Raw genomic sequence first — 25506 nt, forward strand, 5'->3', positions numbered from 1 at the left:
CCCTCTGACCTATGAAAAAGTCTTGATAGACTTTAGTTTCTTTTAATTAATTGAAATAAAAATAGAAAAAAACACATAAGACGGTGTGATTTGATCAACTATAGCATATCGAGCAAGGCCATATATAGAAGGTACAGTCACTCCCCCGCCGACCAATCAGAGACAGATCCTGAGTGACGTCATCCCTGATGCTCGCAAGGGGTACTCCATTCCTTAACAACGTAAAAATGACAAACTTCATTTGAAGATTATTGATGGTACTTTTCACATATTGCTCAACCGTTGATGTCACTGGAAAGCCCAACTAATTTTCTAGCGACAAAAAAAGGAGCAATATGCTAAGAAATGCCGGTTTTGAAGATAAACGCGATTTAAAACCCCTCTGCAGTAGCAGAAAAGCAAAGTAAAAACGCATCGAGCTTATATTTTTACTATAAGTAAATCATTTTTCAGTATGTTTCTAGATAACATATTGATGTGAATAATCATTTTATTACAATATTTTTATTATTTGTAACTTTATTTCAAAATAATATTTTCAAAAATGGCAACTGTTGGCAAGAAGCTTGGAAGCGATTGTGGCGCACCACGCCATTATTGTCTTGAGGTCCCCTTATGATGTCATCAAAAGTGGAGTGACATGGGCCTGATATCGAGACACCGGAACATTCCAAGGCAAAAAGAGCAAGCATGGCAGATGGCTTCAATCTTAACCCGCGAGTTGCTGGGGGGGGGGCGTTAAACGCCCCCACTTTTTTCGCTGGGCCATAGCATAAACACGGCGCGCCGCAGGCGCGCCAAATTTTGGGTACCTGTAGGGAATTGATTGAAGTTTATTGTGACAAAGTTTCAAAAAAATCGGTCGGAAAATTTTTGAGATATCGAGGTTTTAGTGACGTCATGATTTCTGAGTTTTCGACCAAAAACGGCATATGTTCAAAAAACCATATAAAATCACAGAATAAACATACAGACATGCCGTAAACGCCATTAGACTGCCAATACCATGATCAATCAAATGGCTATCTTCGATTATTGATTATCGTTCCGCATTTTCCATAATCTTGAACTGAATCTTGGCAATTTTTCGTGACTACTTCACGACCATGATACATGAATTTCTTAAATTGAACTTTTTGAGCCAAACACGTACACATATGATAAAATGAATGTCACCATCGTGTTCTACGCCCCAAATTACCTATAAAACATGTGTCACAGGCTGCGAATATCAGTTTTGATTTTCGGGGATATGTGCCTACTCGGTTGACCTGACCTTGACCCTGACCTATGCTTGACTGACCCCTACATGGAGCTGACACTCTTGTAGGCCTTATAAGATGGATTGTGCACCGTTGTGACAGAGTTTATGGCGAGAGGCGCCCATTGCGAAGTCCTGAAGTCCATGCTACTGAAAGCCCGATTTCAGGTGTTTGACCTGACCTTGACCCGACCTGTGACCTCAAAATTCAACTTTAAAGTACTCATCTGAAGCGTCTCGTCGCGCTCTTTCGTTTGCCGCCTCGTGCGTTTCGCTGCGCCTATTGGTTCTCGAGTTATCGGCTGGGGGCGTTTAACGCCCCCCCCCCCCCCCCCCAGCAAACGGTGGGTGGCGAAATACCCCAGCAACTGCCGGGTTAATACGCTTGTTCGCGGTCCCGACACACAAAGCTTCAAAATAACGTACCTGATGACCCTCTCCTTGTACTTGGCTGTGTAGCAGACCTTGACGATTTCATTCTTCGCAGCTTTACCATCTCTCATACTCAGCGTATACTGAAAAGAAAGAAGAAAAAACGGATGTGGTCATAATGTTAATTTCTCTTAGACATCCATGGATGTTTTATATTGATCAGCTCAATAATATGTTTTTTTTTGTGACTGTTTTATGATCATTTTATTTTACTGATATTGAAATGAACACTAAGTGTGCAGGCCTTGGTTACCATTTAACCCGCGACCTGGTGGGGGGGGGGGGGGCTATTTTTTGCCCCCCCCTCCAGACTTTTCGATATATCTCCAGAACCGCTGCGCCGATCGTCACCAAACTTTCAGTACCCTTCCGGACATCGATTTTACACATTGCATGGTGTGTCAAAAGTGGAAATAGCCGCCCGGCTTTAGTTCGCCAGCCTTGTCAATAGATGGCAGTACCACAATATGGGCAGCGGATCGTGCAATTGACGTCAAATTTACGTTATCTGCTAAGAATTGAATGGCGGATCTTTTCATACAAGAATCAAGTAAAACGGTCCACAACTTTTCTAGCAACAGAGATGTGAAGTCAAACACCCTGCCAGAGCGGCGGCGCGGCGGCCGTCACGCGCCGCCTGGGAGACTGGCGGCGCTGAACGGTTCCGACTTGGCACTGCACTAAAACCTGTTAACTGCTTGGAATAGTTATTATAGCAAAATTTTCATTCAAATGAGGAATAACCAAGGGCAGGAAGTATGTACTATGTATGCTTGTGAACGTACAGTGTAAGCCAAGAAACTGCATGAGCAGATACTCGCTAATATTAGATCCAGCCAAGTCCAAACGCATTCCAGGGGATGTGTTCCTGATGGGTCAACAATATTTATCGTTCGAGGGCGGATACAGTTTTACCAATACAAAAATATTTTTGCACAGCTCTATTCCTTGAATAATTCTCTTCAACGCCTCATTCCTAGTTAAGCGAATTAGCCCACCCTGGTTGAATAAATAAGGCGATTTCGCCACAAGGTCGCGGAAAACCGACCGAAAACGGCCGCGCTCAACGTTAATTTGGGCATGCAGACTCTTAAAAACTCTCATTGGGCGGGTAGGGTTTCCAAGGTATTGGCTCCAAAACACAGTACTGGGCTCCCGAATACGTCCAAGTGACCCGCCTCGTTCCTAGTTAAGCTCTAATTAGATCAAGTGACTCATAAGGAGCGAAAAAAGCGACAAAAAGCATGAATTTCCCTATGGCGGCGGGCTGCCGGGTTGCCAGACGGCGCACCGGCTATTTCCACTTTTGACACACCATGTGACCAAATTTTTTTTTTCCAAATGCTATGATAGGTTGGCCGGAAATGACGTCAGAGTGACGTCATGTTCTGCCGTTTTCGACCCAAAAAAGGGTTTCGCGGGAAGAGCTGTCAGGCCTATAGCTTTGCGAATACAGAAAAATGATAAAGACATAAAAGCTGTAGATTGGACAGGGCTACAAAACTTTTATCTCGGATTTTTGAAACTTTTGGATTTTGACCCCCAAAAATCAAAAAATAGATTTTTTGAATATAATAATCGAAAAATCCAAAAAGTTTTTTTGAATTTCGCAAAAACCGAAATATATGTGATAGTCCTTACCGCCTTCAATCCACATACCAAATTTGAGATTGATACCTCATTTTTTGGCGAAGTTATAGCGAAAAAACTGTTAAAAATTGATGACGTCAAATTTTCAAACTCAATTTTTAGAAGTTCTAGACCCCGTAGCGCAAAACAAAGACCACCATTCGACTCCCCGTGACGAGCTGCATCGAATCAATACCCATTTTATGCAAAACTATCAACTTTAAAATTTGACCTTTTTGGCCTGACCTTGACCTGAACTTCACCAGAAAGTGACCTAAGCCGTACCTGATAGTCTTGTAACCAACACCATTGAGTTGGAAATGAAAAATTGGCCATAAAACATGTATCACACAACCTTAGTAGGGCTCATGTGACCTGACCTGTGACCCTTGGTGACCTGACCTGCGACCTGACCTGGTATTGCCAGTGACCTCTAATAGCAACATATCTACTAGGCAACTGACGCCCTACCGCTGATTCTCGACAAAATGCGTTTTCCTCGGTGTTATAGCGCATTCCCTAGAAGACCCGTGAACGGTGAAACATTTCATCTTTGACCTGACCTCTGACGTCATCGGTGACCCCGAGGTAAATGAAATTTGGTTTCCCTTGACAAATTTGACAGGCCTTTCGAACGCCGTTTGAATTTTGCGGATCCGTCCAGTAGTTTCGGAGATACGAGGGGGGGGGCAAAAAATAGCCCCCCCCCCACCAGGTCGCGTTACAAACAGACCCCACCAGGGCGCGGGTTAACGAAAAATAGAGTGATGAAACGGATGGTGAATCCACAATATTTATTCACAACCGAACGAAAAAGTCGCTAAAATAGTCCCGATATCATATTGTTTAGCCTGTATTACAGTTGGGTTACTGGGTTTCATCAGCGTGCACATTGCACAAGGCACAAGTCGAACCCTTGAGGTCAATCAGCGTCAAGCACCTTACTTCTGACCAAACGCTCACATGTCATTTATGCTCTCGCCCCTCCCTCAACCCTAAGGTCAGGTTTGCGCAAGCTCACCTCTCCGTAGAAGGGCAGCTTCGGCTTCAGGAACTTCTGCGCGTTGTCGCTCTGCCTGAGGTTGATGAAGGAATACGCTTGACTGACCTCCTTGACCTCAACCTGCCGGAGTCCTGTACCCTGCTCTTCCACATCGATGGTGATGATGACCTGAAGAAATCAGCGAGGAGATATTGGCCAACGTCAGCAAAAATCAGCGCACGTCAGCAATCTGAGGCCTCTTGCACCAAAATCCTTTTGCACCAATGCTCGGATTATTTTGCATCGTATACCCAGTCCAAGTCTCAAATGTAACAATTTGCGTGCAAAATTTAGCAAGCACATGTAGGATTATGTATTGGGCTATTGCAAACAAATTTACCACCGTTAGATTAGCTTATTCTGAAACCGGTTTTTCGATTTTACCTAGCTAGGTAGTTTGGTGCAAGAGGCCTCAGCGCAGTAAAAGCAATGTTCGTCAGTCACATGCTACACGACGGGTGTCAGCGCAGAAGCAGACATCAGCAGTCAGCACAAGGCAGCACTAGCAACATATTTACACAATCGAGATCTATGGATGGAACACATCAGTCATCACCTATAATGAAAGTATTGCACATAGACCAAGCATCATGCAAACTTTGACCATAACCATTTTTGACAAGCCAGGACGTATTCAAATCTCAGTAGGAAATTATGGATATATTTACTAACTATCCATAGCAGGTAATGTTTCGGACCTCCGGGAAACCGCCATGGCCAGGTCACCGTCACAGTCCAACACTTCGTTACCTAGCGATCATCCACCCACCGTATTTCCGCCTCCAATATTACGATGACCGATGCCGATCTTGCTGACCACCAGGTCAAAGATGGCACATCCCTGCTCGTCGCTGAACTGATAGTCGGAAATATTCCTCAGCAGATCCTTATTATTGTTGTATTGCCAGCTTCCAATGCCTCTGGCTGTGGCATTGATGCTTACGTTGGCAGCAATAAGCGGCTTTCCGAAAGTGTACCTGTGAAGAGCGGATAAGACTGTAGTTAGATTCATGAGTCGGTGGTTACTGGTTGGTACTTGGTAACCGTCCTCATAGCAACAAAAGCTGAATGGAACACATTAGGGATTGATTATCCGGGGACTGAGATAGGGAAATTGGACAGATCGGTGGCCCGCAAGAAAGGGACCATTAGGGATAAGCGACTGTAAAAAAAAATGTGCAGCAATCTTATAATGTCATCCTCCTATAAACAAATTACCAACATCGTCGCATACTGCTTATGCACGTATCTTTTGTGATATGACCCCAAGTATGTACAGCCATGAGGGCGTATTTTATCCTATAAATGATCAGTTGTAGCATCAGGGCTGCTAAGAATACCTATCTTGAACACCAGTATAGCGCCTTTTGGGGCGACTAACGGAGCGAGCGAGGGGGTGAGTCTTGCACGTGCAAAATTTCGAGGGGGTACCTCCAACTGACTTGTGCACGGCACCCTACTGACCGGTTTCTAGCGATGTGCCAAATTTGAGCACAATCGGCCCAGCCGTTCTCGAGATCTGGGAGCGGCACCCTGCACGTGCGCACGTGCAAAATGGGTCCCAACTGACTTGTGCACGGCACCCTACTAACTGGTCCCTAACCGTGTACCAAATTTGAGCGCCATCGGTCCAGCCGTTCTCGAGATCTGGAAACGACCCCTGCACGTGCGCACGTGCAGCAGCACCCCAACTCTGGCACATGGATATGCAGTGCCTAGTGGGTGCCTACCTACATGCCAACTTTCAGCGCAATCGGCCAAGTAGTTACCGAGATATTGCAACAATTACAAAACTGACACCTCTCCGTTTTGCACGTGGCACGTGCATAAGGGGTCACCCACATGCATCGGGAATAGTACAATACTTGGTAGAAGAAATGAAGCTACCCTACAAAAATTACCGCGTGTAAATCGGTCAAGTGGTTGCTGAGATATAAGCCTCGCAAAAGCGTCCGCACGGCCGGCCGGCCGGCCGGCCGGCCGCTCATACTCAGAAATTTCCGTTAATCTAAGGAAAGACTACGCTCGCTTCGCTCGCTCCGTAATAAAAAATAGTTCATTCGTTGGAAGCACGTCCGTCGAATCGACAAATGGCTGAACACTTTATCGCTGGTCTATATCGACTCTCGTTATACGGACTTCCAGGCCCATGTTTCATCATCAGATGGGGCTGGAGGGGCAGGTACTTACAGCGGTCGAGCTCAAGGTTAACTGGGGGGGGGGGGGGGCAATAACAACGTCAACGCTTAGGGTTGTTGTCTGCCTAATTGGTCTCTCATACATTGTCACTCGGGACATTGATCGCTTGGCTCTGCGCATTGTCGCTCGCGAATTCCGATGACAATCTTTGAGCTGCATGCTAGGAAGGGTTCAACATCGGGTATTGCAAGTTCAAAACCGGGGCCTCAACCGGTCAGAAAGCGTGGAACTGAATCAACGACAGAGATTACGTGCGCAGTAGTCCGATCCACCGATGACGTCACCTGTGACAAATGGTCGCCGCACTGGTGGCAAATATAAAATTTGCAATTATTAACTATGAAATGCCCTCGCGATCTCATAGTGAGCCCTAAGTATTGAGCGTTTTATAACTCATCTTCATATAAATTCTAACCTTGCAATTCACGATCTTATGTCGGCTTCTCATGAATTCAGCAATGGCATGACAGTTTATTCGTTACAGCAAACGTCTCTCGCAAATATTCAATCACCTGAACAAACTCGCATTTCATTGGCATCGTCCTTGAGCGAATCGTTGCTGCGCCATTAACCGATGGCTGCTCAATCCCTTGTGTGCCTCTCTAAAACTGGTTAAATATTCAAACCATATGAGTGAACTGACCATGGGTAGCGTTACGTGCCGGGCCTGACAATGCTCCTCTGACATTCTCAGGAATTTCACTGAATTCGCAATTAATCTGTGTAGCCCCTAATACGGCGAATCGCTTGTTGAAACAATGGGATTCGTTTTTACAGCAAACATTTATCGTTTGATCCCACGCAGGCAGCTGAATGTTAAAAATCATTGCTATTAATGGTGCTGCTATCATGGTCTGACGTTGCAAATGTACTTGCTTTCGTGCAGGCTTTCAAAAGCGCAATAAGCGTGGGCTTTTTTAGAGAGAAATAAGTGTCAGGTGCATGGTTGATATGTGTTTTTTTAGGCAATTTTAGGCTTTTAGGCAATATGAAGATTCATGAATTCTGTAATATGGCTATACCTACGTGATCAAAAAGCTGAGGCGAAGGCACTATACACTGTTGTGTCGGAAACGATTTTGTATAAAATACCGCTAATTAGGCTTCCTTTTGTAAGTATTGCATTTGAATTTATTTCATTTTATCGCAGAAAGAAATAAAACCAAACCCCTCTTAAAGACTGAAATGCTAAATGAAGATCGGTGTTCGATGATACACAAAAATAGTAGCTAAAAACAAGTTTTTACGTCAGGCGTCACGGGACTTTCCCCGCCAGTCCCGTCCCATTCCGTGACTCTTGTGTGACGCTCCGAGCGAACCGTAACGTCCCGTGACACATCGTTACTCAGCAAGGACAGTGGAGTGCGCACTGGTGCCCGGGTCGCACTGTCAGCGTCCGCTGTCACCACCCCTGATCCCAGTGTGCCAGCCACCCGGTACCGGATATACTGCACCGGAACAATAGCGCACCCCTGGGGCAGCCCAGCTACATTTAGATTTTCCAGCGACACTGAACGCACCCGCCTCGGGTACACAGAGTGTGGGCATAGTCATTAGTTTGGGATGAACAGATGATGCCTACAATCAGCAATTTGTGCATGGAGGAAAACGAGAAATTAGGAATTTCGCATTATAAGCAGCACAGCAGATATAAATATCCATTGGCATATGTTTTTACTTTTTGTTTATCGGTGACATTAAATTATGTTCCAATATTATCAACCTCCGGTCGCAATGCATCTAAAATAAACATAAGCATTAAATCCAAAGTTGTCTTGGCGATGTCCTCAGTAAAGCATGATCACATAAATCTGGGTGTGCTTGCTGATAAACATTGAGAAACATCTCACTAGGTATAAAGCTTAAAAAATTAACGATGAATAATTATCCATAGAAGTTTCCATTGTATGGTTGTTTATATATATATATATATATATATATATATATATATATATATATATATATATATATATATATATATATATATATATATATATATTGTGTGTGTGTATAAGATTTTCATTCCAAATATTGGCTCAGCTGTTTGATTCGTTGACACACAAGGCTGTTCCCTTGCACCTCCGACATTTTGACAACACGTGACTTGTTTTATACTCACTTTGCGCAAACTTTAACGGTGACAGTCTTCTCGTTGCTCTCAAGAGACTCGGGTGCCTCGATCTCCAGCTCAAATGTTGGCAGAACATACTCCTCCACCGTAAATCGCTTGGTGTAGGTGTCCTGGGTAGTCCGCACGTGAATTGTCCACGAGCCCTGTGAAAGGCAAACATGAGCTGAACATGAGCACCACTGGTCACCACGGGCCAGTCCAAACATTGATCGCCACACAGACTAAACAACCTCACCAGCAAGCACACCATCGGTTGCTGGCTTCTGCTTTGAAAACCCTGCCTGCCCTATGGATGACATTTAGAGTGTTAACCTCGGTAGGTATGTGTTTAAATAAGGACATGATGTATACATGTTCGGTCCCATCCCCCGCCCCCAGCAAACTATCGGTTGCTGGCTTTTGTTCTAAGAAATAAAAGGGCAAACGCAAGCCCCATGGATGACATTTAGAGTGTTTATAATGTCGGTATATGTTTGAACATAGACACCATGTGCATGTTCTGGGTTCCATTGTTTTTCTAAATGCAACATTTCATCTAGAGCCGATAAATGCACACGCAAGAGCACAGAGAACCGTCACGCAAAACCAAGTGGGGGTCGCAAATTTTCACAAATGTATGCATTTGCTGACTGCGCAGTAACGCCGGGAAGCGTATTGACGCTAATGGATTGCCAGCAGGCCCACCATTAGACTCTGCAAGCGTTTCGCGCTTTCTGTAGCTGCGCAGCACTTTTCCAGTAGCCTTGTCTTGTTTTGTTGCCGCGCAGCGCGCTTCTATTGTGACCTGTGCAGAGCTGAGGGCGCAGCAGACAACACGAACCGACGCTAACCGGTTCAAAGACCAAGGTCAGCACAGCCCGCCAAACGAGTCACCTTCGGATGAGAGCCGCTGGTGAATAGGCGAGGTCGTTGGCCCCGATGCACGCACATCGAGAACCGAGGTTATTCCCGGGATTCCAAATCATTAGATGGAAAACCCACACAATCTCAGATCTCAAACGATCTTTTAGTCTTATTCGGGAATTCCCTTCTGCCCATCAAGTTAGTAAAAGCAGACTAAACTCTAAATTTGCGAATCGCACACCCTTTATCACCGTCAGGTAGGAAGGAGAGATCGCCTGTTCTGATAGTCCGCAAACAAACATGTGATAATACCGCCGGCTTCTTGCAATGTGCGGATGGAAGGGAGATACGGTCGCCGCATTCCGAGTCGCCAATCGGCTCCGTCGGGGCCTCAGGTTCAAGGTTGTACCCTTCAGGGCCTGGACCGATCGGCATAACAGAGCTGGACGTTGGCATGGCAACAGTCCACGCCGGCTGGAGTGGGGGCCGGGACTATAAACAGCGGGAGGCCAGCGCCGGACGAAACCAATCGCTGGAGAAACCGTCCACTCGATATCGGGACACTACATTCATGAAGTTATTGGCATCGTGGTACTTTTGCGCGGTAAAAAAAGTGAGAGTCAATGAGCAGTGTCAAAAACCAAACCTGACCTGACATCTAAAGGTTATTTGAACGTTTCGGGGGCCCGCCACTATAGCAATGCATCAAAATAAGTGAGACGATGAATCATAAAGTAGCAAAATGCAACTGAATGATATTTTTCGGCACAAGCCCAAGAAAATATGAAGATCAAACTAAGAGCTGCTGGCTCCAGTTATCTAGCTGAATAAATATTTGTGTAGTGGTTGGTGATCTGATTGAACAGTGACAACTGAAGAATGTTCAGATGACGTTCAGCTGTTTATGTAGCATTCATTTTTCTAGTACATCTGTTTTACATCCAATGTAATATGTTGTCCAACTTATTGTTCAGTTGGTATAGAGCACTGGACTCCCGTTGGCCTAGCGTGAGCCGTTAACTCGTTCATTCAAACATTCGAGCCAAATCTACATATGCATATATGTATGGTATATCTTTGCGCTCCCTTACTAACCAGAGGTGGCTCCTCGGTCAGCTGCAGTTCCAGCTGCACCATGCCAGTGTTGGTTTTCACGTTCTTCCACTGGGCCACGCGGATGTTGTCCGGAGTGGTCACCCACACCTCATTCAGCTGAAAGACACAGCGACCGAGCGTCAGGTCACAGGTGAAACGCGATCGAAAACGGACACATCGCTATAATCGCGCATAGTTATTTGTTCGCGTATTGTTTGCCCATCGTTTCCATTACGGACCGTTTTAGCACAATTCTTCTGCAGCATGCCGATTGAACTTGAGAGGGCAGGTCTATGGAAGTGAACACTTTCAGTGTAAAACAAATCTTCTTACTCAAAACTGACAATAAAAATGAAAAAGTAAGTGAGATGGTAAATAGCTCGTCATGCAGCTCTATTTGTACATGATTGAATACACCAATTTTTTTTTAAATCAGGGCATCGTTGTGAAGCATCAAACCCCATCTCCATAGGATATGCTCTCGCTGCGGGACACTCACGTCATTGTTGAGAGCGGTCAGGTCGTGGCTGAGTGTAACCACTCGGAAGAGCACCTTCTGACCAGGCTGGTACTTGGACTTGTCTGTCTGAACCAGCGTCAGAAACGTCTCCGATTTCAGAGTCACCTGCAGGACAGTCGGCACGAGCAGAAGGTTAAAGTTACAGAGCTTGCAAGCGGAAGCCACACGGAAGCAAGTCCCTAACGCAAGAACGATGATAAAAATATAAAAAACTAACTGAGTTGGCCAATCCTGCCCAGACAAATAAAGAATATATCAATGAATATCACACTACTGACCAAGTCTCTTCCTAAACTGAGGCACGCCCGCCGTGGCGAAGTAGCACCGTCATCGGACTAAGCCGGGGAGGAGGCGGGGGTGGGGAGGTGGTCTGGTCGCGGCGGGTCGATGCGCCGTGGATTCAAGGTCGGTCAAACTCTACACTCTCCCAGCCATTTATGGACTGAGCGAGGTCAGTTGGAATCGGTCAGCGACCGTGACGTCTGGCCACGACTCTCGTCTCTCACGCCGGTAGATGGGCATGATGGGCAGAGAATGAGCAGGAGCAGGATAAACAGCCGGAGGCGACAGATGACTAGAGGTAAATAAAGTGGCCCGGAGCCCGCAGAGGGAGAGAATTGATACGGGGAATCTACCTCGCTTCGTAATTGCAGAAGTGGAGAATATTTTACGGATAATTATTGAACCAAGAAACTGAAAAAAGAATTAAATGAAAATGTAATCCTGCCAGCTTGGTGGCATATTATGACCAAGTAAGACCTCAAAATGTGATAAACTATGCAACGTTTGTTTGTGCGTCACCCGGATCTGGTTTGGGCCACCTTGTTTCACCATGGGTCCTAGCACCGACCCTAGGTGAACACCCGCGAGAGTTCACTCACCACAGACTCCTCCTTCCAGACGCCTTCGCCAGCGGTCAGCTCCATGTGCATGTCAGCACTGCGGGCCACCACCTTGGATGGAATGGTGATATCGAAGCAGTACTCTCCATTCTCTGACGAAACAACGACGTACTCGTATGACGTATCAGCCGTGAGGCGGGCTTAGGAGGAGGACGAGAAATAGCCAAAGAATTGATGCATTTGAAGACAAAAATTAGTGGGTAGTTAGAAAATTAATTATAGTAAACTAGTTATTGGTGCCTAGAAAGCGGCAAAAGCAAAAGATCCCTTCCCTATAGGCTGCCTTATATGAAATTCTGCAAGTACCTAGTGTGCATAAGTGAAATAACTTGATGGCTTTCTATTTATATGTAGCTAAGGGAATTCGCATCTCAAGTCGAGTAGGTATAAATCAAACACGCTGCCAGCCAGACCCGTACATTTACCTACCTTCAGTAAATATAATTCAAGGTAACTATATACTCAGCCCAGATTGAGAGATAAATAGAAAGCCTATTGTAAACAGTCTATTAATCCAAACAGCCCTTGACAAACAGCCAATTATATATTCACCCCAAGGAAAAAAAATCCGTTAAAACCAACCTGCTACGCTGTCCGGCACTGCAGTGTTTGTCTCAAACAACAGGAAATCGCTCTTATCTAGCGTGGTCGACAGACTGCTTGGAACGTCGCGCTCGTAGAACTTCAGGTTGAGAGCGCGATTCGGCCCGGGTAGGTTGAACAGACTGAGGCAGGCGCGTTCATCTGTGCCAGCCTGAAGTACTTTGGGTGCCGTGAACAGGTACCCGCTGAAAGAGAGAATGACGAATGTTAGAACACAGCATATGTAGCGCATGTATCTGCCGAAACAGGGAACGGTGAACGCTAGGAGACATCACATGCGGTACAGCCCACCGCTAAAGTAATGTAGGGTTTTACCAATCTCAACGGTTGGCTTTGACTGGCGATTGTTTAATGCGGAGTGATCGAAAAGAAGATGTCAATAGCTAAATAGCTAAAGTTGCAGCTGCAAGGGTGATGATACATATAAGCTACATTCAAAGTTTCATTGTAGTCTGGTTAATCGTTCCTAAGCTTCATAAGCAGAACATACCCATGACTGAAACCCCACATTACTTCTGCTGTGGACTGTACCTGCTGGAATAGAGAAGAGTCCCCGCTCTTTTAGAGTACGCCGTCTAAAGCAGGAAGTGTACGTTGAAACGCGATGACTGCCAGAGTTCGGTAATTTTTAATGTATCGGCAGTATAAACGGTACCTTTGTTTTGCCGTCCAAAGGAGTTTTTTTCTTTTCTTTTTTTTTTGGAAGAGTAATTTGTCATTTATAAAACTCATTTACATCACGCCGTTAAGTGTAACCATCTTTGAAATCAACAGTAATTGGAAAGGAAGTGTGTTCCTTGCCGTTCCCAATATCAAAGCTGGTGACTTTTAAAGATAATTTAGACCGGTCACAGTGTGTAATTTCTACAGCAAGCAAAAACCACTCGCAAAAACCAAAAACGCTTCATCCTATGTGATACATACGCAATTCAGATTGAGTATCATAACTATACAACCAAACGGTCATCATATCTGTATAATGTATATGTTACAGAGAGTTTGAGAAATCCGTGAGTTAGTTGCAAACTCCCTAGGAAGTTTGCAAACTCCCTTCCCCGTCAGTGAGTTTGCAAACCCACTAGGGGGTTTACAAAATCACTAGGAAGTTTGCAAACCACTGACCGGTCAGGGAGTTTGCAAACTTCCTAGGGATTTTACAAAAACGAATTTTTCAAACTCCCTGTAACATATATAAAGTTCACTTTCTAACGAAGAGGGCCTCTTTACCAGGAGCCACCCGCTTTCATCGCCAACCACCCTTGTGGAGGCCCCTCTGGTCTGTGATTAGCCAATGCAGACCACCGATATATTTGTAAACACTTCAAACAGTCTGCCTGCTCGGTGACAGTATCCAGACAGTTACTGCCCAACATCACATCTTTACGGGGCGAGAGCTAGAGATGTAAATCGGACGCCAAGTTTTTGTTATGAAGACCTACAACTGCTCGCTTTTAGAGTAAAGTATAATTGTAAGACAATCCCAAATAAATTACAAATTCAGATAATCACAACTGCTAACGAAACTATCGCCATCATTCGACGAACAGACACTGACAACGAGTCTGTCATTGCCAGCTTGTGGCCGAGCGTTGCATTGTGTTGTTTGCAAACGCTGCTTTTCGCTATCAACCCCAGGCGACCCTTGGAAAGCTCCGACCGCACCAGCCTAGCAATCGATTCGTGAACCGCCTGCGGCATGATGGGTCCATTTAATATTCATCATGTCACGAACCACCACCTTTCTGCACCCAGCTAACGTCAAGGTCGTTCGGGCAAAACACTTTAATAGATGAACTGAAGCAATGAGGAACATTCATTTCGCCGTAACAACATGACAATTAGGGAGGTTCTGTTGCATGCGAGTTGAGGCTTGTAATATTATTGTCGGGAAGACGGCAGGCTTAGGTGGAGTTCACACGTTGTTTTGAATGTCAAACACCTGGTGTACTCGACATCGACTAACAACATGAATGCCCTTAGCAATGTCAAAGGGGCACCGGTATGTTTTTGTTTTGCATTGCAGTCTCCAGGAATCATTGTTGTAAGAAGTCTGAGACCGCCACTTTACGTATATATTTTGTTTCCCTGACATTGACACTTGAGAGCATGTCGTTATCGAAGGCTTTGTTATCTTGTCAGTACATAACTAAAAGTTGAGTATATAACACATTCAAAAATCAGCACCGACCGGCGTCGACCGCTATTTTTGGTATCTATACTTCTAAAGCATTACGTTACGTCTTTTTTGCAAGGCATCCGCTGAAAAAACTCAAACCTTTTGGCCTCATCATTATCCAATAAAAGACACAAATAACTGGTCATGCTACCTCTGCTGCGTCCGATCATTTATGCTGATCATGCAGCTAATAAATAAACTTCTTTGGCCCGCTGAGGGCACTCCGTACAATATCATGCGCAAATCACGCAGCTATCACGCCAGCGCACGCCACGATTGTAAGGGAGGTCGGTTCTGCCCCCCCGCACCCCTCGCCACCCTACCCCCCCCCCCTCCCTCCCAACCCCGCAAAAGTGCCAGCCCGACTGTGACATGTTCAATCACTAAACATATACGAGTATAACCTTTCATTACGTGTAAACACTCCGTTGGCAGCACGTATCGGTGGGGTAAACCTTGTTTAACTTGAGACCAGATTTATCACGGGCGGGTGGTATGTGTATATGTCGAATATTTTTTCGCGCCTTGCACAAGTTCATTTATAGATGATTGTTGCCAAGTCAAGGATGACATTTATGTCTGGGCTGCCAAAGATGGCGCTCCGTGAAGTGGATCTTGGTTGAATCCTGTACAAATATTTAGGAGCCCGAAGGTAAATAATTCATTGATTCGTTTTAATATTTAGATAAATAGATAGTTTCACATGAACTTTACCAACTTTAAAATATCATTTTTAGATTGTGTTTTCAAGAAGACCCTTCACAGGAATACAGCATTGGAAATTCCTGTTACTGAAACTCTTATTCAACAAAAAGCCGGCGTAAGAAGATCGTTTACAATAAAATAAATGACAAATTACTGAATAATGTGCAGCTGCAATGGGTTACAAAATAAAACTTCTCACGCTCCGACTACGTTAATGTGTTCGGAGGGTGTTGATATGAGCCCCTGACCCCTATGCTCCCTGACCGGTTGCTTTAGCCAGTGAGTGACCAGCGGGTGTTGTTTGGTACACCCAGATAAAGGCACGACCACCTTGACCAACCGCTCTTTGTCTAGTGGCACCTTTTTAATCGGTGTTGTCCACTTGCCGTTCGTGTCTCCTGTCACCAGCGTGTTGTTTCACTAAGAGCGAAAGCAGGATTGGCTGTTTTTGCGCCATTTCACTCTGTTCATTCGTTTTTGTATGCAGTGGATTACTGTCGGATTAATGTTACACAGAAGACGGCAGCAAGGACAAGTGTCTCTTCGAGAAGAGCAAAACCACTGGTGGTTCGAAAACATAGCTCTTTGCCTGCTCAGCCGTTCTGTTTTCCCTTTCCAGACGTCAGTCATTGCCCTGTCCTTGTCTACGAATGCTTTACTCTCGCTTCCCAACTCTTCCCAAAGACGTCCCTTCAAACTATCGGTCTATGTTAGCCGCTAAGCTACCTCCACCCCAACCCGCCCTCAGAAGTCAAAGCTAGTCTCAAGTCTACACCGGCTGCTACCCCTCCCCTTTGGCCACCCCCTCCCCCGCCTCCCCCATCCCTCCCTTGAGCCGTCTCGCGCCGCACTGGCTTCTGCAGCCAAGCGCCCGAGGGCAGGATGGATGGTTCCACCGCCAGCTCCCCAAGGTCAACTGGTCAGCTGACTGAGAGTTCGGGGCCCTCCAGCAGCCCGCAAGCCTGCTGAATACTAAATCAGACGCGGGCGGAGGGGGTGGGGGGGGGGAGGGGGAGGGGAGGGTCTACGGTGCGCGCTTGGCAAACACCACTCGCGTCGCTCCATACCAGGAAACCAGCATGGAATAGCCAACCTGGGCAGGTGGAATTGCCCGACTTTGTAAACACGGTGGCATGTCGTGCGGTTTATGACAGGCGCTGTCGCGAGGCCTCTGGTTCAAGTCGCCAAACAGGTGGTATTTGCCGGCATTGGGGCGCCACTTCGCGGAATTTCAGTTGATTATATGTTATGTCTTGCATTGCTGAATGAATAGCACATGCAAGGGGGATATGTGATGACAATGCATGGAAAAATGAGCTGTTGAGGTACAATGGAATGAATATAGAATGCGTAGTATGATAACCAGTCTTATCAGTTACTACAAATTATCACCACCAGGGCTGCGGAGTCGGAGTCGGAGTTGGAGTCGGTCGGAGTCGATAGAGTTCTGCCAGGAGTCGGAGTCGGAGTTAACGCTGCATGGCTCAACGCAATGCACTACACCTGTTTGATTGACGATACTGCGCTCGCCATTAGATTTTGTCAAAAAAGGTCATTTTGCTGTTTTGGACGAAAGTTTTCAGCGAAAGAAGCAGACGACGGTGAATGCCCCAGAACCTGGTTTTTAATTTTGCATGTTATTTTTAATGCATATTTGCAACGCAAAGTTTTGGAAGGTGCATAAGCTCATTTCAGGCAAGATAAAAACAACTCCATTATGAACTTTAATATCATGATATGCATTGGATCATGGTGGATAGATCAATATCATAATAGAACCGTGCGGAATCGGAGTCGGAGTCGATTTTTGAAGCCGGAGTTGGAGTCAGAGTCGAAATCACCCTAAAATACACCACTCTGATCACCACTAAGTGCGGCTAGGCACCTAACTATTGTCTTGCTTATTTTTGCAAGCAAAGTCATGTGATCATTGACTTCAAAAACAATATCGTATATCTAAATCACCGCAGAAAGCCAAGTAGGTATGTCATATGTATGAAGCCTAGTAGTGTAACGAATATCTACTACCGAAGCTACCACGGGCGTAGGAACGTCATGAAAAGTGGGTGGGCCACCCTGTCAAGGGGCCTCCTTTTCCAGGGGGCCTCCTATTTTCAGGGGCCTCCAACTTTTGCCTCGTCCTGCTGGCTGCTTTCAAGTAGGTATGACCTCCAAATCTAGCTTCTGAGATCGGGCAGATGAACCCAGGGGCGTAACCGCTTAAGCGAACAGAGCGGAAAGTCCGCACCATTTTTAAAACTTATTCCCCCTCCGATTTTTTTTTTAGAAACTATATGCCGCAAACGGCGCATGACCCCTGAAAACCCTTACACAAATGTCTTCCTCGTTTCCCAGGTGCCCCCATTAGCTTCATAGGCGCCCTCTTTGGCATATAAGCGCCCTATGTATAGTCATCAGAGACATCCCTATATGTCCCACAGTCGCATACAATGTGCGCTTATCATAGGCGTCTCTCTTTTATGGACACTTGAAGCCTGAAGGCGCCTCTCTTTGCCATGCCGGCGCCCCTGTTTGTTATGAATGCACCCCCATGGCATTGATCAATTGCATTGCAGACCCCTATTGCATGTGGACGCCCATATATGTAGGCCTCACAGGCGCCCCTCTTTCGCATTTAGGCGCCCCTATGGGCATCATAGGCGCCCCTCTATTGCACGTAGGTGCCCTACTGTCTCAGAACCGCTCCCTTTTGGCATGCGGACGCCCATCTTTCGTACGGAGGAGCCGCTGTGATTCTTAGAGACGGCATGGTGCTCCCAGACGCAGATGGGGCTCTCGGAGTCTACAGTGTGGGACCTTCAGTCGCTGATGGGTGCCCGCCAGATGTGGACCCTCGGAGACGCCGGTATGGGGCCCTCAGAGATGCCGGTATGTAGCCCTTAGAGACACCGGTGTGGAACCCTCAGATGCTTCAGTGTGAAGCCCTTACAATTGCTGGTGTGGAGCTATGAATGCGCTGGCTTAAATCCCTCAGAGGCCGGTACATGGACATCAGCGCTAAGTGAGAGCTTGTGTGGTGCCTTCAGTGGCCTTGTGGGGAGCCGTAAAACATCAACATGGTGCTCTCAGGAGCCGATGAGTCCTCAGAGTCACCGGTGTGGGGCCTTCAGAGCTCGGAGATACTGGTGTGGGGCCCTCAGAGGTGTCGGTGTAGGTCCCTCAGATGTAAGTACCTATAGAGCCTTGAGATGCACAGGTGTGGTGGCCCACAGAGGCGCCGGTGTGGGGCCCCCAGAGCCACCGATATATGGCCCTAAGAGACACTAGTATGACCCTCAAAGGCGCCGCTGTGTGGCACTCATAAACACTGGTGTGGAGCCATCACAGGCGGGTGGAGCCGTTGGAGGCCGGAAAGGGCCCTTAGATGCCTACAAGGAGCCTTCAGAAGCCGGCGTGGCACCCTTATGGGGATAAGCGTGTCTACTTAGGAGCCTTTGAGGTGCTCTCATGAGCTCTGTGGGGCCCTACCGATCCGAAATATGGCCACGGCCAGTTGCCGCCGCATGGCTCTTCGGACTATCATTCTCAGGGGCCTCATCTGCCTAGTTTGAATAGAAGGGCCTCTCAGACCATCAGTCTCATGGGCCTCCTCTGGCTAGTATAAATAGAAGGGCCTGTTAGACCATCAATCCTAGGGGCCTCCTCTGGTTAGTATAAATAGAAGAGCCTCTCAGACCATTAATCTCAGGGGGCTCCTGTGGACAGTATAAATAAAAGGGCCTCTCAGACCATCAGTCTCGGGGGCCTCCCTAGAAAAGTGCAAATGTGGATAGAGGGCCCCCTCAGATTCATTAGGAGTGGACCTCTCTGACTATCAGTCTCAGGGGCCTCTTGTGGCCAGTATGAATATAAGAGCCTCTCAGACCAGCGGTCTCAGGGGCCTCTTCTGACTAGTGTGGATAGAGGGCCCTCCCAGACCACCGGTTTCAGGGGCCTCCAGTGGCCAGTTATATGCACAGAAGGGCCTCACAGCCATCAGCCTCGGGGCCTCTTCTGACTGGTGTGAATATGAGGGCCTCTCATACCATCAGTCTCAGGGGCCTCCTCTGCCTAGTGTGAATATAAAGGCTTCCCAGGCCATCAGTCTCAGGGGACTCTTCTGACTGGTGCCGGATTGAGGGACCTCCCAGACCGAAAGTTTTGGGGGTCTCCTGTGGCCAGTATGAATAGAAGGGCCTTTCAGTCTATCAGTCTCATGGGCCTCTTCTGTCTGGTGTGATTGTAAAGGTCATCAGTCTGAGGGGCCTCTGACTACAGCGTAGATGGATAGGCCTCCCAGACCATCAGTCACAGGGGCCTCTTCTGACTATTGAGGATAGAGGGGGCCTCCTCTGACTAGTGAGGGTAGGGGGCCTCCCAGACCACCAGTCTCAGACCTCTGACTAGTGTGGATACAGGGGCCTCCCAGACCGCCAGTGTCAGGGGCCTCCCCAGACCAGTGTGGATATTGGGGCCTCCTCAGATCCACTAGGGCCTCTCAGGCCATCAGTCTCAGGGGCTTCGACTGACAAGTATGAACAGAGGGCCTCCTTGGATCCATCACGGCCCCTTGGAGTCCGTGCATGGGGATTCGTGGAACTTATTTTTACCGAGTTTGTTTATTCTGGAAGGTGACGACGTCCTCTCAAATCGAGACGAGGGGCCTCGAGTAAAAAGTGGGTGGGCCAAAACACATGGTTGGCCCCCCCACCTCGAAAAGTGGGTGGGCACTTGCCCACCTGGCCCCCCCTGTTCCTACGCCTATGGAAGCTACTGATTTTAGCGCCCGGCGGTAGCCTTATCAAATTCTTACCAAAGCTCAATCTTTTAGCTCCGAAGCTGCGTCAATGTCAACCTTGAACAACTCGTTGTTACGCCAGACTTCTAAGCACATATGACCAATGACCATTGAACGAAACGTCACTACTGAGACGAACTACGCTTCTTCGGTGTGCAGAATGACGACATAACACCCGTGAAAAGTGAAAGTTAGCATTGACTTGTCTACTGCTCGGGGTCTGTGTGCCTCTGCGGCAGTAATGTATGCATTACGTAGGGTCAGGGTAGGAGAACACAAACAAATGGTCGCGTCGGGGGGACGGGAGTCAAACGTCCGCCAATCGTCACTTTGAATACAAAACAATATGCGAGATGTTGGCACTTGGCTTTTGCCAGTGATAGATGCCCTTTTTCCGCTTAAATAATATGGGTGCAATGTGCATTCGAGCAGCATCACAAGTCTGTTGCAACTGCGGCAATAGGCACTAGGCAGGTTAAAACGAGACTAAAAATGTTATGGTTTCAATGACATCATCTGTTGCCGTAACAAACTTCAACTAACTTAGTTTCTTTGGTAGCGGCCCAGTCACACTGGAAAAGTCTTGCAACAGCGTTTGCATCTCTATTACTGGAATCAAAATCGTCTACCTCTTTTCAGTCTGCGCGATCGACAGATTTTCCATATTAGCAACCGCCTAGTGCTTAACGTCGACACGGCTGTGTTGGTAAATAATGAAATGAAATGTCGCAATACCACTGAGGCTTATCATATACCACTACATTTCTAATCTTAGCAATGCGAGTTTTAGGAATCGTGGGATAGTCTCTCAAATCTTGCAGCTAGTATGCCGTAAATTGGCCGTTCGCTGACGATAATGAGCTACAGTTGACGACAGCTTCAAGGCCATCATTAATCTTAACATGCCATTCCAAAATTAAATTATTGCAACATCGAACAGGACAGCTGAAAGAAACAGCAGACAGGTTTGAAGACGACGCTTCAGGAAGATATTTTATGCATCAGCATCAATCAAACTCGGCGTCTTGCGATCAGCGACGTCAGTATCTGTCCTTGGTTCAAAACCTGTACGCAAATTTGGAAATGTGGCACTATCTGAATTAAATATTTAAATCCTTCATATGCTGCGAGCATTTGAAAACCATGGAGATATTATCAATTACCATTTATGCAATGAAACCTAAAAATGTAGGATTTTTCTGCGTTTTTTTATATGAATTTTATGCCGTTTTTTATCGAAGTTACCAAAAAACGAACCCGTGCCTTGGTCCTCTTGACCTGACCTCAGAGGTCAACGATTGACCTGAAACCTTAAAATCGGGTACCAATCTCTGAGTCTCGTAACGGCGCATACGCTCGTTTTTTCTGAGAAGCTCTAGCTCCATCAGGGCCGAAACGGTGAGGGGGTCAAAGCAACCCCTCGTCTGGCGCATTATGTAGAAAACCAATAGGACTGCGGCGAGGGTTAAACCATGCGTCTTCAGTTATTGCTAGGAAGCATATAACTTTAAGAACACTTTTATGCGTTGACGAAAGCCCGATATCAGCCACCGTCCATGAATGCATAAATCGAATTGTTGTAAAATCTCCTTAGGGAAGGTGACTAAAATAAATAGAAAAATGAATATTACTGGGATATTGCAAAAAAGGAACATCAAATTAGAAACGAGATAGAGTTAAAACAATTCTAGCTACTGAAACAAGTTCCGCTGATATCCAGTTATTTCCGCTGGCCGCAATTCACACCGGTGACCTGCACGAGCCAGACTGATCAAGTGACTTCAGCTGATGATCCAAATCGGCCAAAACAAGTTGGGGCCAAAATCATTTTTTATCCAAGGTACGAACGTCTACAACCTGCACAACTAGCGACGACTGATTTTTTATAATTCACTGAAAAATAGTTTTTGACGGCTCAGACCAAGGCCCTAAAACAGCTGACTTATTAACCCGGCAGTTGCTGGGGTATTTCGCCACCCACCGTTTGCTGGGGGGGGGGGGGGGGCGTTAAACGCCCCCAGCCGATAACTCGAGAACCAATAGGCGCAGCGAAACGCACGAGGCGGCAAACGAAAGAACGCGACAAGACGCTTCAGATGAGTACTTTAAAGTTGAATTTTGAGGTCACAGGTCGGGTCAAGGTCAGGTCAAACACCTGAAATCGGGCTTTCAGTAGCATGGACTTCAGGACTTCGCAATGGGCGCCTCTCGCCATAAACTCTGTCAAAACGGTGCACAATCCATCTTATAAGGCCTACAAGAGTGTCAGCTCCATGTAGGGGTCAGTCAAGCATAGGTCAAGGTCAAGGTCAGGTCAACCGGGTAGGCACATATCCCCGAAAATCAAAACTGATATTCGCAGCCTGTGACACATGTTTTATAGGTAATTTGGGGCGTAGAACACGATGGTGACATTCATTTTATCATATGTGTACGTGTTTGGCTCAAAAAGTTCAATTTAAGAAATTCATGTATCATGGTCGTGAAGTAGTCACGAAAAATTGCCAAGATTCAGTTCAAGATTATGGAAAATGCGGAACGATAATCAATAATCGAAGATACCCATTTGATTGACCATGGTATTGGCAGTCTAATGGCGTTTACGGCATGTCTGTATGCCTATTCTGTGATTTTATATGATTTTTTGAACATATGCCGTTTTTGGTCGAAAACTCAGAAATCATGACGTCACTAAAACCTCGATATCTCAAAAATTTTCCGACCGATTTTTTTGAAACTTTGTCACAATAAACTTCAATCAATTCTCTACAGGTACCCAAAATTTGGCGCGCCTGCGGCGCGCCGTTTTTATGCTATGGCCCGGCGAAAAAAGTGGGGGCGTTTAACGCCCCCCCCCCAGCAACTCGCGGGCTAATATTTCCGAGATTAGCTCAGGTCAAACAATGTGACCATCACTAGGCAGGCTGATAAAAAGTTGTCGCCATCAACCAAGAACAACCAAGCGACATACCAACTGATCAACTGATCATAATAGGTACATACAATTGCCAAAATTGACTAGTTTTCATAACTAGACATGAGCGTAACGACCAACTCTGACCAAAATAGCAACCAACCACAACAATTACCCAAAATTACTACCCTTAACCCAGACTGACCTTTCGGGGACCTTGACGGCGCTTGCCGTCGCCAAAGCAACCAGTAGAACGACGACGGGCCGATCCATGTCCTCTTCCAGTGCCCCGTGTAGAGCAACTGCGAGCCGCCGCCCGGCAAACAGCACATTTGTAGCTGCAGCGCCGACCCCCGGCGGCCAGTGCTGCCATATGATATGGCAGCACGCCGGCCCGCGAGGGGTTCCAGGTAGTTCGGGAAATCCTGGTCAGGTGAGCCATCACACTACGCATGAGCTGCGCAGCGGCACCGAATGATCATGGGGAGGGGTGGGGTGTCTTCCTGTAGGTAGATGGTTGCAGCGAACGAAACCGGCTACGCACCGGGTCGCCCGATTGAACATCATGAGACACTGCTTTGTATGGGTGTGGGAAGGTCAAATGTGATATGCTGTTAACCGCAGGTCTCTCTCTCTCTCTCTCTCTCTCTCTCTCTCTCTCTCTCTCTCTCTCTCTCTCTCTCTCTCTCTCTCTCTCTCTCTCTCCCTCTCTCTCTCTCTCTCTCTCTCTCTCTCTCTCTCTCTCTCTCTCTCTCTCTCTCTCGTCCTATCTTTCTCTTCATTTATCTCTCTATGCTTTACCTCTCATTTACGAGTATACCGTCCTCTTGCCCAATTGTCGTGCATTTGGGTACTTTACCTGCTAAAGTCTATACTACGTCATAATCCAAAAACCAAACACCTAAATCTAGCATGGAACCTAGCAATCCTCCTAGATTATCTTCCTAAGCAACACCAATGAACTTTCATCTCTTTGCTGTATGTATTTATTTATTGGCATGCTTGTCTGCTTGTTTTATACGTACATAAAACACGAGCAAATCACTCACAAAAAAGGTTATTGATATTTGCAGTATACGCCCTTTGGTTTAACCCGCGCCCAGATGGGGTCTGCCGAGCAACGCCGTCTGATGGGGGGGGGGGCATTTTGCCCCCCCCTCAGATCTCGAGAACCACGCAACATAGCGACAAGCGGTAAACGGTGTTGGATAGCCCCAACGGGGAAATACCTTGTGACCCAATTTCATTGACCTCGGTCAAACCGATGACGTAACAGGTCAGGTCAAAGGTCGAATTTTCACCGTTTACAGGCATTTCAAGAAATGCGTTGTAAAATCGAGTAAAATGCATTTCATTGAAAATCATCGATGGGGAAATGTTCTTCAAACACATATTTTGCTATTTGAGGTCACTGATACCAGGTCAGGTCACAGAGGTCAGGTCACTGGGGGGGGGTCACAATATGAAAGTGTCGTGTGATACATGTTTTAGGGTCCATTTTACATGACAAATGCGATTATGTGGGTCAGACAGACTTAAGGGCCAGCTTAGGTCACGTTTTGGTCAAGGTCAGGTCAAGGTCAGGTCAAGGTCAGGTCAAATTAGGTCAAATTTCAAAGTTGATATTTTTGCATAAAATGGGTATCGATTCGATGCAGCTTGTCACGGGGAGTTTAATGGTGGTCTCCGTTTTGCGCTACGAGGTCTATAATTGCTAAAAATTGAGTTCAAAAATTTGACGTCATCAATTTTTAACAGTTTTTTCGCTATAACTTGGCCAAAAAAAGAGGTATCGATCTAAAATTTGGTATGTATATCGAAGAGCGCAGGGACTATCACATATGTTCCGGCTTTTCGAAATTCGAATTTTTTTGGGAAATTTTTTGAGTTTTTTTTAAATCAATTTTTTTAATTTTTGGGGGTCAAAATCCCAAAATATCGAAAATCCGAGATAGCAGTTTTGTAGCGGCGTCTTTTCTCTACACAACCACCTAAAGAACTTTAAAATTGCTTGTTAACTGTAGAATTGGTGAGCGTTTCAAGATGTCATGTTTTTTGCTCATTTTTACTCGAACATGACCTCAGTTTGAACTCAATAACTCCTGACCTGAGGTGACCTGTGACTTGAAATTTTTTGTGAAGGTGTCAAATTGATGCCCGGTAAGGTGCCCAAAATTTGGCGGCGCTGCGCGCCGCCGTTTTCTCGCTATTTAAGAAAAACCACAGGGGGGGCCAAAATGGCCCCCCCAATCAGGG

At 46.4% G+C, this 25506-nt stretch overlaps 1 protein-coding gene across 6 annotated transcripts in view; it reads right to left on the minus strand.

The window, feature by feature from the left end:
* LOC122365839 (alpha-2-macroglobulin-P-like) overlaps positions 1-23573 on the minus strand; it is a 50178-nt gene extending 26605 nt beyond the window's left edge. For 4 of the 6 annotated variants that reach the window (XM_043337423.1, XM_043337420.1, XM_043337421.1 and 1 more), the window contains exons 1-9: positions 23456-23573; positions 12637-12842; positions 12034-12146; positions 11132-11257; positions 10633-10749; positions 8683-8837; positions 5134-5341; positions 4344-4493; positions 1688-1776 (exon numbers count right to left, since the gene is read on the minus strand). In XM_043337423.1, coding sequence (XP_043193358.1) covers positions 1688-1776; positions 4344-4493; positions 5134-5341; positions 8683-8837; positions 10633-10749; positions 11132-11257; positions 12034-12146; positions 12637-12842; positions 23456-23523 — 1232 coding nt within the window. In that variant the 5' untranslated portion in view covers positions 23524-23573. The remainder of the gene's footprint in view (positions 1-1687; positions 1777-4343; positions 4494-5133; positions 5342-8682; positions 8838-10632; positions 10750-11131; positions 11258-12033; positions 12147-12636; positions 12843-23455) is intronic. The other 2 variants (XM_043337422.1, XM_043337419.1) reach the window with 1 other exon arrangement.
* Between the last annotated feature and the right edge of the window lie 1933 nt (positions 23574-25506).

The sequence above is a fragment of the Amphibalanus amphitrite genome, unplaced genomic scaffold (assembly GCF_019059575.1).
Source record: "Amphibalanus amphitrite isolate SeventyFive unplaced genomic scaffold, NRLGWU_Aamphi_draft 000766F_arrow, whole genome shotgun sequence".
In the NCBI taxonomy this organism is placed as follows: Eukaryota; Metazoa; Arthropoda; class Thecostraca; order Balanomorpha; family Balanidae; genus Amphibalanus; species Amphibalanus amphitrite.